Genomic DNA, 15,762 nt, shown 5'->3' with positions numbered 1-15,762 from the left:
CATGGTATGGCCTCTTTATGTTACACTCCCTGACGGCGTACAGGTGATGCTGTCGTACGCTGTCATATGCACATTCTGAAGGAGAGAAGCGTCCCCTTATGTCTTTGTTTTGTGTCCCTGTTGTTCAGTCGTACTCACAACAGGTTTGTGTTAGAAATCAACACCGCTGCTTCTGCCTTCTCATTAGCCTGAGGATATTTAAGACCATGGTTTCAGTTGTTGAGTGTCTGGTCGCCTCTGTTGACACCTTTTGAGGTTGTTGGTGTTGTCATGTTGAATTTCAGGTTTGGGTTTCTGCTGTTTTAAGTCCTACTTCAGTTATTTCTATTAAATGAAGCTCCTGTCCACCAGTCTCTGCTCTCCTCTACAAGATCTCTACACCACCACTTCACGACAACGGTTCATCAAACAGAACCACTGCTCATTCTTGCCTGATACTGGATTTAGACAGATCTATTTTTTTCTATTCCATCATGCTCTATTTGGATTCAGATGTTGAAAGGTGTGGACTGCAGGCAGACCTGCATTCTATCAGACTCTATCAGAGATGGAGGCAGTTATTGCTACGTGAAATGCTTTCTTAATTAGTAAAGACCTTTATTGTTGATGTACAAGTTACAATGTTTTTGACCGAACAGCTTCTTCTAACGCAAAAACAACATGCTAAAAGATTTTTACAAAGAACAAATTAGTCTAAAAAACACAAAATAGAGGGGTTGAATGTTATAAGTTATGTTCTGTAGACATTTTGCTTTTCTGTTTAACTAAAAAGTACCAGTAAGAAATGTATAGTTTTAAAGGTCCTATGCTATGATCTTCCTAAGAATTTCAGAGTAAACTACATCCATAAATACAATCATATATTACACTTGAAGCACTAAAGACCACATTTTTCATGAGTTATTTTTGTAAACAGGATCTCTGAGGCTCCGCCTTTCGTTCCGTGTGGGTAACGCCCATTTCATGATGTCCCCCTAAAGATGGCCTCTGCAGCGTGTCTGAGTTTGGCCCATGAAAACAAACAACATTTGAGCTTTTTAAAGATGGATGCGCATATTGTGCATGTAAAATGAAAGAATTTTGCCGATCCCCGCTAGCTCCGCTGAGAAAGTGTGTGTTTGTGTTAGTCTAGTGTCAGCGCAGATGCTTCCTGGAAGGGGCTGTTCTCACTTGTCTACGTCACAATGTGAGAACCCGCCCATTTTTGCAGATTGGGAGGGGCTGGTGCTCAGAGAGCAAAGTTTTAGAGGGATGCTCAGAGATGCATAAATGGATCAAATTACCTTTTTTGTGTTATTTTTCTTGAGGACTCATCATTATTAGACACATAAAAACACAAAAAAGTTGATTTTGCATGGCCCTTTGAATATCAAATGAATAATATCTAGAAAAGTTGCATTACCTGCGATAATGCTAGTGTGAATGCTTTTTGCTGAATCTAGTAACTGAAGATGCCGAAGCTTTTTGCTGGAAAAGCTGAATCAATTTAGGCCACTCTAAATGCTGAAGATGCTAAAACTATTTACAAAATGCTAAATTGGCTAAAAGACTTGAAATGGCTTAAATTTCTGAAAAAGTTGTAATAAGTTTGCTTTAAAATGTTCAATACATTCCTATTTTGCTAAAACATAAATTGTGTTGTTTTGCTAAACTCAAAATTAGCCCCAAAGAACCTTAGTAAATGACAAATTAGTCTAAAAAGCTAGCACATTGTTAAATATTAGCTCAACTTCAAAATTGCCTAAAAATACTCAATAAAAGGCTACATTTTTATTGTAAAAAAGTTAGCCTGTTGCTAAAATATTAGGTAAACTCAGAAGTTGCTAACAGACCACAGTAGATGAAAAAAATTCCCAAAATGTTAGCATGCTGATAAAAAATATCTGCTAAATTCCAAATTAGCATAAAAAACCCTCAGCAGATAACACACTAGCAAAAACGTAAACATGTTGCTAAAATATTAGCTACACTCCAAATTAGCATACAAAATCTCTGTAAATGAAATCAAATTACCCAGATTAACTAGCATAATGCTAATTTAACATCTTAATATCAAATTATTTTAAAATTACTGTAAATGATGGCTTCAAAGTGCTCAAAGTTTAAGTCAGTTTTGAAGAATTTGAACAATTTCTCATTTACTTCCTTTAGTGCTTATTTTGCTCAATATTTCAAAAACTATAAAGTTTATGAATACTAAAAATACAAGCAGTACTCTGTTGAATGAGCTGAACATTTTAATACCACGATTAACAGTTTTGAGCAGGAGAATCACTATAGTGTGAATGTTTACTATGCTATCACACAACTATCTAGATTACATCCATTTAGGTAAAAGAATCGGATGTATCGTCAGAATCTTTTTAAGTATGGATTTGTTGACGGAGGTGGATATTGAATCATGTGAGAGGAAAAGATACACAACCCTACTAGGTTTATTTATTTAAGAAAAGGTTCCTGATTTCTGCTGTTGTATTGTTGTTCTTTGAGGCCTTTAGACTAAAAGCTGCTAAATCTAAACCTGCGTATTGCTCCATTCACACAGATTTCTTTGAATACTTTGTATGTTTTAATGATGGTAAGACATCTGTACACTATGAAGTGTTCTCCTCATAAACATTACTAACTAGCTCCAGAGTTTGGAGAAAAGGGTCTCCCATGATCAGTAAATGTCTGCTCATCCTAATCTCTTGATGACTCTGGATTTAAACGATCCACTAACACCCAGTCATGTGACTGAAATGAGGTCAATTAACCTAATTTGTTCTCATTTGCTCCTCCATGTGCATCCTCTTAGCTCCGCTGACTCTTCTGCTATATTCTCACTTTAGGGTTTTAACATTTTCTCTTCAAGTTGAAGTCATGAAATGTCTGTGTTAACGCATGTTTACATTGTTTTTGTTTGCGGTATAGCCTGGTCTCGAGAAGCATTTCTGTCTTTCCACCCAGATGAGCCTCAGCTCACAGCACTGACGACAGATGTCAGGCAGAAAATTGAGTCCTTCTATGTGCCCAGCATTTTCCCCAAGAGCTCCCATTATCACCTTTTCAATCTTGTCTTGTTTATTGCCCCTGGAATGGTACTTTGTTGTCACAGAAAAGAATCTATGCACTTTTCAAGTCAAAGCGAAGCAAAAACCATGAGCCTGCTGCTGTGCGAATAAGAGGGATTTTTTTCCTCTGGATTTGAAGTCAGTCATCCTGAGGAGGTTCAAGCAGGACAGAGTCAGGAGGGTCGTCTCTGCTGATCCACATTGGCAGTTTGAGTCATACATTGTTGGATCATCCTTTAAGAAAATCAACTGAAACATCCATGTTTTTAGATTGGGGTAGAATTCCAGGACAGTCATTTGGTTCAGAAAAGTCATGCGAGCTCCACACAGAACACTGAACCAGGAGGCTCTCAGCTGAGAGGCATTAATGCACCACAACATCTTATCACACTAAACAAATGTTTCAATAAAATGTAGCGAATTCCATAAAATAGGGGTGTCGAACTCAATCGCACACGGGGCCAAATTCCTAAACTCACCTTAGTTGTGGGTGATAAAGCGCCGTGCAGCGGCTGCTGCCCACCACAATGAATTCCCCCCCGGGGATTAATGAAGTATATTTGATTTGATAGTTTGTGTGCCAAACAGGATAAACATTTATTGAACACTCTAAAACTAAATTATTAAAGCTATAAAACTGTAATTTTTTAACATAACTAAGAACTAAATGTATATATTTAACTGCAATAACTCTAGTATGAATGCTGTAAGCTGAATTTGGTCGCTGAAGATGCTGAAATTCATAACCAAAAACACTTAAGCTGATAACCAGCTCAAATATTAGCTAAATGCCAAATTCGTCTAAAAAAGGTTAAATAAGAAAACCTTGATTAGCCAAAACATTTAGCATGTAGCTGAAAAAAAAAGCTAAACTTCAAAGTATCCTAAAAACTGAAAAAGCCTAAATGAACCAAAACAGCTAGTATGTAGCTGAAATATTAGCTAACTCCAAAATATCCTTAAAAATCTTAGTAAATGGCAAAATAGTCAAAAAAGCTATCAGAATGCCAATTTTTAGAACTTTTAAACTGTAATTTTTTAAACAAAATTATGAATAATAAAAAGGCAGGAATATTATTCCAGAATAAATCAACTTAAACCTTAAATAACTTTCAATATTTTACTCTCCATTAAAATATATTTTGTTAAAATTACAAGTTAGAAATGAGCACAAGATAACATCGGGCCATTAATAACAATAAAATAAAATGATCTGGAGGGCCGGATAGAATTACCCGGAGGGCCGGCCCCGGCCCCCGGGCCTTGACTTTGACACATGTGACATGGCTCACAAAAGTTGGCTCAACCTTATCTTTATTGATCAGTTTAAAATGTTATATATATATATATATATATAGAGAGAGAGAGAGAGAGAGCTTTGAATGTTAACGCATTAACACACGCGGTGAATCAAAATAGAATAAACAAGTTAATGTTTATTAACACTGATTAAATACACCTCATGAAGAAACAGTCCATCGCTTTACCTTGGATGGTTCAGGCTTCCACGGTGTGTGTTAAAACACTTCATCACACTTATACCATGGCCACTTACAAAATTAAAAATATATATATTTAATCCATATTGTCATATAAAATGTACCTATAAAACATTGTGATTAATCATAAATAATCACAGCACAAAAGTGTGGTTAATCTAATACATTTTTAATCGGTTGACAGCTATATGTACAGCTTTGTGTGTGATTTTGTATTCTGCTAATTTATGGATAAGAAGTGGTCAGCAAATACTCTAACAAAAAAAATGTTATTGCAATTAATGTAGTAGTAGTAGTAACCTTTATTTAACCAGATAAAAACCCGTTGAGATCAGAATCTCTTTTTCAAGGGTGACCTGGCCAAGAGGTCGGCAGCACACATCTCATGAATATGGTTACAGTGTATAACAAATAAACAGTGTATAACAAATAAACAAATATATGAATTTAGGGTATATACAATATAAAATGTAAAATAATTAATAATATAAAATAATTATTAATAAAATAATTAATGACAATTATTTTTTTCCCAGGGGATCAAAAGTTTGGGCACCTCAGGTGAAATGTTCAATTATTGAGCATAAAAACCAAAGGAAAGATGGAAAAATCTTCTAAAGATAGAATTTCACAGATGAAACATTCTTTTGACGTCAAAAAATAAATAAATTAGGCTTTATTTCCATAATTTACCCTTTCAAAATAGCAGAATGCAAAGGAGGAGTAAAGAAAAACAGAATATTCTACAATTAAAAATATAAGCCGTGTTTTTCTTCATTCCAGTCTGCTGATGTCACATGAACATACATGCATATCTGTGCACTCACAAACACACACCTGTCCACCTGACTCAGATCAGCAGCTGTGAATAATACAACAGAAGGCTGAGGTCAGCCTCTTCAAGTGAGTCATTTACATTTTTAATAACTTAAATAAAAACATCTCTCCCTCCAAAAACTAGGTCAAAGAGCAAAACATTATGACATCATTGAGGAAGACTATTGGTGATAACTCCATTAAAAAAATAAGAGCATTACAGATAAAAACGAAAATGTACTTTTAGTAACAAGGTAACTGTTTTATCAATATAATTATGTATCATTGTAGTGTCTTCATGTCTCTTTTGTGCTTACAATCAGATCAAATCATTTCTGACATTTTTTATCCATTCACTGCTGCATGTTTTCAGAAAGCAAAACAAAAACAAGGAGTTGATAATAAAATATATATATATATATAGAATGTATTTGCTGCCATATAGTGGTGGATGGCTGTCATTACACTCATTGTGATCATGAATGGGAGTCTATGTCAGAGGACAGAAAAGATTACCATTTTTAACCAACCACTCACAAGCAGAAGTACACAGAAATGTGTTTCTGTTGAGTACTATATTATGATCTTATACCAGAGGTTCATGACCTGCTAAAATGATCAGAATCTAAACAACAGTGTTTCTGTCAGACATGAAAAGTCAAGTCAAAGTACACAGGATCCAGTTATGTTTATTCAGGTCTGTTAGGGATTAAACTGGGAAAACTGAACAAGTTTTGCTCACAGCTGATTAATTAAAGATATTAAAAATCTACAGTGTGATATCAGTGTACACTTAACAACTCTCTCTTTTTATTTTCAGCTACAGTCCTCCGATCCCTCAGCAACAGATACACTCACCATGTTTTTAATTTTTATTGTGCACAAGTTTCACTTCATGTAGCATACATATTTTCTCCTTTCTTACCTGTGGAGTTTGACCTTCTGATTTCTTCCTTTTTGAGTTTTCCATCCAAAAAAGAGGCTGAGGGTGGAGCTGCTGTTTATGTGAAAGCTAGTTGGCAACACCTAGGGCCGGCCCTGGGCATAGGCGACCTAGGCGATTGCCTGGGTCGTCATCTGGTTAAGGGGGTGCCAAATTGCAACGATTAAATATATATATATATATATATATATATATATATATACATATATTTTAAACAGTTTGACGCACCTCTCATTTTATGTAAAAAAAATATATATATAAAAAATTGTTTAAAAATATAAATAAAACAACTCAAAAGTTTGTAATCGATAACTCTGCAGTGCAGAGCCCCTCCCTTCTTGTCGCTGCTGTTTATACTGGGTTGGGGGAGGAGAGGGGCGCGTGCTTTTGCCGCTGTTAGTGCTTCTTTAAAACTTTACGGATGAAAAAAGGAAGAGGAGGGCTCAAAGCAGAGCTTTGTCTGTTTAACTTATACACAATTGTTTGGAAATTCACTCTCTCCTGCATTTTGGTTGAAAAAGACCAGTTTAACTGATGATCTAGTCCCCCCCCCCCTCCTACCAACAGCTTTAACAGTTGAAATCCCCCACTTTCCAATAGATTAGCTTATCTGTGTTGCAGTATTTTAACACGCTTGATTTCAAACACAGAGATACCCCTTTCAGGCCGACAATCTCAAACTCTATGAGGGGCGCCAAATGATTTTATCGCCTATAGGGCGCCATGCCGCCCAGGGCCGGGCCTGGCAACACCAGACCACCAGAGGGAGAGGGGAACTGGAATTGTTTAGGTGTGGATTTTGGTGATTTATGGAGACTTCCTTTATTTAATTTCTAATTAATAAAAATGACATTTGATTAATCAGTTACGTAATTGCATATTTATTTAGGACAAAGCTAAATAAGGTATTGTTTAGTTCCCTCTCATTTGTGTCAATAGTCAGGTAACAAACTGCCCTTCAGGTTTTACAGCACTCCTGCAATCTCTCAGCCCCTAATGACAAGACGAGTGGAGTCTCCCAATTCTTCAGCATTATTTCTTGATGACATTATCATTTTCAGTGCCACCTGGGAGAAGCACCTGAAGCATTTGGAGTATTTTTGGTGTGGATTCAATCAATCTTGCAGCTGGATGGACTGTCAGTTATTTTTGCCAGATCTGAAGCACAACACTTCAGCTGTTTCATTAGATATGGGGTGACAGAACTGCAAGCTGATCAATTTTGGGCAGTTCAGACCTGTGCACTGGCCGGCTCAAACAGACAGCTGAATTTTTTTTTCTAGTGTGACAGGATTTTATCCTCGTTTTTCTCCTATAGGGCACAGTTACTTCCTGACTCGACCCAACACTCTTGATTTACAAACTCAATCATTGAGAATCCAGAAAGTGTTGATTTTGCTCTGTTTCATGACTGACCATAGCCTCTTGTTTTACCTTGAAGAATACAGGACACATGTGTTGTATTCCGGCTGTTTAAACTGCTTGTCTATTCCTCTCTGTAGCAAATGCATAATTCTGATTATTCACTCATTTTTTCCCCCCATTAGTTTTGCACGTTAGCATGCAGATAAGCTTTAAAATGTGTTTACAGTAGTCCATTGTATTCTACAAATACCCTGTAACAAGTGTAATCTGTGAAGTTGGAATAATTTTAAAATTTTTTCTCGGAAAGATATCTATTTTAACACATTTCTCTTTTGTTTAAACTTTAAAAGTTGAAACCTTAGAGAAATAGGTTCGGTATTATAGAACGAAAACAAAAATCTGCTCACATTTAAAGATTTATGAAAATTTGGCAAAGTGAACGTATTCTTTACAGAAGAAAATTGACTGACATAACAGTCAATCAAAATGCAGAACTGCACTGAAAAAAAATCTGCGAGATAGAGAAGGATGAGTTGCGATATAGTGAGGGCCACTAAATAAGTAACAATGACCATGCAAGTGTTTTAGCTAGTCTAAGTCTGTTCCATCAGCTACAGCAACAACAAAATGACATCTAAATATGTTACTAAACACTTAGGAAACGATTATCCTCCAACATCCCCACTGCAAGGCCTAGACCATGATGAAGTCCACAGAAAAGTTGAAAACCAAAATAAATATCTTTATAGTTTATTGTGATTATATTTAAACATACAGGATAGTACAATTGAGTTGACAGCAAAGTGCATTTGACACATACGACACTGTATTTGTCATGAAGGTATATTGTGCATTTTAAATGTAGTAAAAACATGGAAGTTCAAACTATTCATACTCATTTATCTGGTTATTGCTCTTATTCCTTTTCACCATTGTACATGCAGCATGACAGATTAAGAGAATTTTAACATGTCCATCTGCAGTGTTCATCAAAGGTGAAAACTAACCTGTAGGGAAGGTAAGGATCACAGTCCGAGCCTGCGTCTGGAATGGAAGTTAATGCCAGAACATTTTCAACAAATCGAGTTTGAGATGGATAAATATGTGGGAGACAAATAGCTCTTTCAGATTTTTATAGAGTTTATGTTCATTAAGGTGTGCTGAGGTACATCTGCAGAGCTGGAGTGAAAATTAAAACGGTTCCCAGAATTGACACTGTCAGGAAAGCCCACAGGAAGATCCGGTCCAACACCTGGGCCACAAATTTCCAGTCCTGTACAACCTGTTGAAATAATAAAATAAAAAAGATGGGACACCAACAGAATGCATTTTAAACCACCCCTACTGCGGCCTTTGTATGTCAGGAACTTGTGGATGAAGGACCAAAACGCAGGAGACCAGGCTTGGTGACAAGAACTTAAAACATTTAATAAACTAGAAAAGTTACCTGCCATAATGCAAGTCTGAATGCTTTTTGCTGAAAGTAGTCACTAAAGAAGCTGAAACTTTTTCCTGAAAATGGCGATGCAATTGACTACAATTGCTGCAGGGACTTGAAAATGCAAAAGCTATTTGCAAAATATGACATTTGCTAAACGATTGAAAATTTCATTTAAGAACTACAAAAGCGCGCTTCACCTAAATGTATGAAACATTTGTAGTAAAATTGTCTTAAAATCCCTAATAAATGACAATTTTGTAAAAATATTAAGTGTGTTTTTTAAAAATGAGCTAAATTCCAAATTAGCCCCAAAAACCTCAATAGATGCCAAATTAGACACAAAAAAGCTATCTCATTGCTCAAATACTAGCTAAATGTAAACATAGGTTCGAATTCCTCAGTAAACTTAATTATTCAAACACATTAGCCAATTACTAAAATAGAAGATAAACTCTAAATTAGCCTATGAAAACTTCAGTAGATCACAAATTAGCAAAAAAACGTTAACATGTTGCTAAGATATCAGCTAAACTCCAAATTAGCATAAAAAAGCCTCAGTAGATGCCCAATTAGCCAAAAAAGCTAACACATTGCTTAAATATTAGCTAAACTCCAAAATAGCCGAACAATCCTCAGTAAACTATATTAGTCAAAAATGTTAGCCTGTTTCTAAAACAGAAGCTAAACTTTAAATTAGCCTAAAAACTCCAGTAGATAACAAATTAGGCAAAAATGTCATTCATTTTCCTTGGTACATATTTTGCTCAATATCTCAAAAACGTTAAAATTTATCAATACCAAAAATACGTTTGATACCAAGATTGCAGAAATCGTTGAAATGTGATTGAGTTTTATGTGCCGAAAAACATACGGAAAGGAGCAGGAGAATAACTATAGTGTGAATGATTACTAAGCAATCACACAATTAACTAGAACATGGCAAATACCCAAGGAGACCAAAGTGGTGACTGAGCGGATGACCTGAGAATCATGAACTGAAAACCAGACACGGAAGGTTGATTAACCAAATGAAGACAGCTGTGGATGATCAACCTGAACATAGTGAGACTGACAGAGAAAATAGAACTTGACAAAAACACCACAAAAACCCAAGCATAGAATCATGACAGTACCCCTCCCCGAAAGGGCAGATTTTAGATGCCCAAAACACCTGAGAAGAGGGGACCTGAAGAAAAAAAAATGCCAGAAAACAGTTTGGGCTCCTGCAGCCCAGCAGAAGTGAGGGGTAACATGTGAACCCCTCCTCTGAACACACATGAGGACTAGTCCAGACGACTCTCCCCAGGGAAGGGAAACGTCAAGGGGAGCAGCCCCGGCGACTATCCTCCAGAACTTCAAACATGGCGCAGAGGGATGGATGGCGACCATCCTGAGGGACAGGGAACATGAAGTGTGGCAATGGCGACCCTCCTCAGGAACATGTCAAGGAACAGGAAAGGAGTGGTCCTGGTGACCCTCCACAGGAACAGGAAGTTTAAAGGATGACCCCGACAGTTCAGTTATGGTAGTTCCAAGGGCGTGTTAATTCATGACATTTCCAGTGTTAAAGGGTTGAGTGCTGTAATGGTATAAAGTGTCCCACAGTGTGAACCCCAAGCATATTTTCCTTTCTGCTTACCTCCCGTATGAAGTGCTCCTTCCTGATGTGGCGGCTGATGTAGCGCACTGAATTTGTGGCTTTTTCCAGCATTGCCAGCCATGCTTGGCTGTCGTCCTCCACGCCTCCGAGAGTTCCTTTTTGTTGACCTCCAGGAACCGCTCTCCTCCCCACGCCTCGCCTGGGCTTCAGCTCTGGGCTTCGCATCTCAATATCTGGAAAGTGATACCTGAGGACCAGGATGCACCCTGTAGTTAATTATTGTTATTTCTACTTCTAGAATCACAGATCAAGCTACCACTTGAGTTGTTGATTAATAGTCCAATAAATCACAAAGTAGAGGAGACTGACCCCTCTTCGTTGCTCTACTTTTAGGTGGAGTGCTGCAGGGCTCAGTTCAGGACCTATTCTTTTAAACAATATCAATAATTTGTGCAATACCTTGAAAAATGCCACATTTGACCTCTTTACTGATGACTTAGCATAAAATCGATCACTTACATAAAAAATGAGTGTTTCTACAGTTGTCTTTTTTGCTATTGTTGAGTCAAGTCATTAAAATTAGTTTCATTTACAGATAAACCTAGAGTGCTGGTGTTTTTACACAATCATGAATGATTAATCATTCCATAGATAACAACCAGCCGAGAGAAGATGCAGGAATCCGTTTTTGTCATAAATATTTATTTCCACAGCAGGAGCTGTCTTTTCGTCTTTGGAAATTAATAGTAAGTCTCATGTTTTACGAAAATTACCTACCTGGCCTCCCTCAAAGAGCACTCAAACTTCTTGTCATTGTAATTCATATATCATCCCATCTTTCCCCCCTCTCTGGAACTGGGTAGCAAGGCCACCAGGATAATCAAAGATTCCCAGATCTCCCTCTCCACAGAAACTTCCTGTGGCTCAGCTAAAGGGAAGTAGTTTCTGCAGTCAATGCTAGGTTTTCCACGGCTCCTCCCATGGGTAAGGCTCAAAATATATCTTCAGAGAGGCATCCCTCTCCAGGAGCCATCTGGAAGAAATGACTGCTCCATCTCAACTAGCTTCACTCAATGTCAAGGAGCAGTGGGTCAACACCGAACTCTTCCTGGATAAGAGAGCTCTGGACCATATCTCTAGGCGAGTGTTTGCCACCCTGCAGAATAAACTTAGCCCCTTGTATCCAGGATCCTATCATTTTGATCATGATAAACTGACAGATAAAGGAGCTACATGACTGAAGCTGTCAATCTTGTGCCATATTTTTCTCTCACTTGTGAACAAGACCTCAAAATACTCAAACTCCTCCACTTGACGCAGGAGCTCTTCACCTACACAGGGAGGGCAAACCACCAATTCTGAACCCTGGCCTCAAACTTGGAGGTGTTAATTCTTATTCCAGCCACTTTATACTCTACTCCAAACTGCCCAAGTCCACATTAAAAGTCCTGGTTCAATGAAGTCAATGGAACAACATCATCTGCAAAAACAGATTGGTCCACATCCCAGACTACCAACAACCAAAAATTCTGTCCATAAAAATTAACCTACGACATAGGGGACTTCTTATGTCAAAGTCAAGGCCCGGGGGCCGGACCCGGCCCTCCAAGTAATTCTAGCTGGCCCTCCAGATCATTTGATCTTATTGTAATGGCCCAATGTTATTTTGCACTTATTTCTAACAGGCAGTTTGCCTTTTGTGGCCAGTATAGCTCCTGTTAGCTATCGTCCTAGGCTGCAAGCAAGGTGCCACTGCTGTGTGTGCTATTGTTGCTGTATTGCTGCTGCACTATTGTGTTTTGTGTAGGGCCACTGTCCTAGGTGGTGCCTTACATGGTAGTGCTGCCTATCCGTCTTAAGCCTCACTGCTGAATCTCAATCCTGCGGTGGCTCGGTTGCCTGCTGTCTGCCAGCAAGACTGGATCGATGTGAAGTGGTCAGTCTGCTTGGGTTCTCCACTCCACAGACCTTGCTGATTCTCGGAATCCTCCACTTGCACCAAGCAGAGTAAATTCCTGCACGCCGGGGCGGAGCATCAGAACTGGTCCACTGCGTCAGGAAGACTCTCCCTCAGCGCACCAAGTGAATGAGTGTGACTCACCCGTGTAGCGTTTGGAACCTTTATGTTGTATTTTAAACACTGTCCATTTAATAAAGATTTGTACTTTTCTACATTATTTATCTTAGTCTTCCTGGCTGGAGAGTCCTGCAATATTTTGTTTTTTAGTTTTCTGGGGGTTTGGGGAAACCATAATGCCCCACCAGCCAGGCTTGAGCTACTGTACCTGCAGCATGTAGTTAAGAACAACCACCCCAACTGGCGTCAGAGAACTTACAGGTCCCACCTTTGAACAACCATTTGACTTTGTTGCTCTTTATTATCCAGCTTTTCCATCCAAATGTTTCGTACCCTAGAGCCCTGTGCATTATGAACTGTAGATTATGGAAAACTTAGGTTTACAAGACTCTTTCTGGTTCAGGTTCATTATTTATATAAATTGATGACTTTATGGTAATAGTGTTTTGTGTTTCTGACTTACTGACCAGAATTCTCTTGCAAATGAGATTAAAATTTTAGATTTTTCATCTGAGAAAATTACACAAAAGTAAAGTAATTTTATTTCTATTTAGATCTCAATTCATACTAACTGAATTTACTTAGTTTATGATCCTTAAGAAAAGACACTGTAGTAGTAATAAAACTTAAAACAACATTGTGTGTTTAGTTTGTTTAAAGATCATTAAATAATAGACAAACTTGGCTTACAGGTTGACTTGTATTCTTATAAAGAAACAACAAAAAGTGTTAAGTCTAGATGCTTTCAAAAGGATCAATGTTACCTGTCTGTGTGCCCCCTCATACACAGCAGTCTGGGCAGTTTTTGTAGAAAGAGGCTCTTTACCCAGGGGGCCATGGGGTGGTAGGTGGCAGAGGAGCGGTGGTGAACATTAATCACAAAGACAGTTACGATGATGGAGAAGGTGACAAAAATCATGATGAAGAGCAGGTACTCTCCAATGAGTGGGATCACCTGCGGATGTGAAAAAGAAGACATCAATTTAACCATGTAAACAGTTTACTCCAATGCTTAAAGCTGTAAATAACTCTGGAAATGAGAAGTTCATTTACAACATCAAAGTTTCTGTCCGTTTGTAAATAGACCACAAATATGCAATTACTGCTGTCCTATACACCAGTAAAAAAAAAAACCACTGGTTAAAATGTATAAAATATCAAGTATGACACAACAGAGGGCAATGTGCACTAAACATTGCTACTGGTGGTTACAGGTTGGTGCCAGTGTTCTGCAGCGGAGCTGACATCAGTGTTTGTTAGTAAAAAAAACGTGAAGAAAGTGGACATTTATCAGTTCTAAAAACCCCCTGCAGAGGTGCAGTAGAATTTTTCTTTTCAGCCCAATCTCAGATACTACTGGCAGCCTTTCAAAAGTATGGTGCTTCTAGGGCATTTTCTGTGCTGGTGAATAAAGGATTAGAATTTAACTGTCTTTTTGAATGCAGACTCACAGACTGATGAGATGTAGCTGTGGCTGTAATACATTTCTACACATTTTTGTGGACTGTCTTTTAAAAGAAAGGATAGATCTCGAATATTGGCAACAGCCTAGTGATTAGTGATTATCAGTGATTAACAGGAGATGACAGACTACTAACTGGATATATATCATTAACTGTGATAATGCTAGTGTGAATCATAGACTGTATATAAGAATAACTGGACAGAGACAAGCCCCCCTACTTCCGTGTTCCATATAGGAAGTACCACTGGGTTGCAAAAAGACCAAAGTCCCATTGACTTACATTGAGAAACAGACAGTTATTTCTCAGTCATTTCATATCTCAGAATAATCATTCTTCCTCTGCTGCTTTCTGCTTAACTTCTTTTTTCTAATCCTAATTTTTTTTTAAAGATTTCTTTCCATTATCACAAGTTATTAGAGTTATAAATTGACCAATCAGATGGCTCCATAAGCGTTTGTGGGTCTGACGTCGAACGTGTGGGGGGTTTGATTGACAGATGACGGGTAGCCAATGGGAGCAGACTTCATCAATGGGTCCGTGAAGACCTTTTAACACCTACTTTACAATTCAACAATGTACCAATCATTGTCCTACTGTTGTTTTCCTCAATGGAATGTACCGATGCAGCAGTTTAAAACAACAAGAGGAGCATGCTGTCGACATTTTTAGATTTACTCTGTAGAAATAGATTTCACTCTAAGGTTATGTGCTTTGGACTTTTTTGTTGGTTTAACGTTCGTTTTTCTTTATTTCACTGTTTTGATTGTAGCTTATAAATTATAAGTTGCATATATGCGCATAAAATCACCAACCAAAGTTTCATCTTCGCCGCACTTTTCCAGGTTCAGCCTGAATTAGACACAGCCGTCCGAGGAGCAGAGACAGACTTGAAAGGACCTGGTCGTATTTTCAAACAGAAAAAAGATCCAGATGTTCACTTGTTAGGATGGTTATTTATTTTAAATACCGCTGAACGCGCTTCTCACGTGCATCTGATCAGACTGTAACGTGGCCGCGCATGTGAAGTAAAGCTGCGGCTCGCGAGGAGGACACGCGCAGTTCGGGCACGGCGTCACCCAAATGCTCCTTTTATCTCGACAAAAAGGAATAAATGTAAGTAAATCCAAAAGGACCGCTGACAGAATCAAATGTTGGAATGGTTCTCCCTCAAAGGCTTCAACAATGACTTGTACAATTCTCTCGAGCCGCCGTTATTAAAGTAGAAGCTGTTTACATCCGCGGTCTCGTGGTAAAGGCGTGGAAAGAGGCGGACGGTTGCAATAATCTCACTCCTGATTGGCGACAGTACTTCCTGTAGATTCCATGACTCAGCTATGACTCAGACCAATCGCTGAAGATGGGTTGCAAATGGCGGTATCCGTTTCAGGAATTGACGGTGAAAGCGGCGGCCTACTTTCGCGAGGAGAGGAAGTAATGCATTTCCAATAGGGGGCCTCATTGCTCGCTCAGTCCATTAATTTTACAGTCTATAGTGTGAATTC

The 15,762-nt window shown here is 38.2% G+C and overlaps 1 protein-coding gene across 2 annotated transcripts in view; it reads right to left on the bottom strand.

Moving 5' to 3' along the window:
- Positions 1-8,410: 8,410 nt before the first annotated feature.
- Positions 8,411-15,762, bottom strand: part of chrnb3a (cholinergic receptor nicotinic beta 3 subunit a) — a 36,038-nt gene continuing 28,686 nt past the window's right edge. For both annotated transcript variants that reach the window (XM_024259862.2, XM_024259861.2), the window contains exons 6-8: positions 13,559-13,749; positions 10,757-10,964; positions 8,411-8,958 (exon numbers count right to left, since the gene is read on the bottom strand). In XM_024259862.2, the coding sequence (XP_024115630.1) occupies positions 8,827-8,958; positions 10,757-10,964; positions 13,559-13,749 (531 nt within the window). In that variant the 3' untranslated portion in view covers positions 8,411-8,826. The remainder of the gene's footprint in view (positions 8,959-10,756; positions 10,965-13,558; positions 13,750-15,762) is intronic.

Source organism: Oryzias melastigma, linkage group LG1, assembly GCF_002922805.2.
Source record: "Oryzias melastigma strain HK-1 linkage group LG1, ASM292280v2, whole genome shotgun sequence".
Taxonomy (NCBI): Eukaryota; Metazoa; Chordata; class Actinopteri; order Beloniformes; family Adrianichthyidae; genus Oryzias; species Oryzias melastigma.
Note: the sequence above shows the minus strand (reverse complement) of the source record. Positions and strands in the feature narration are given on the sequence as shown.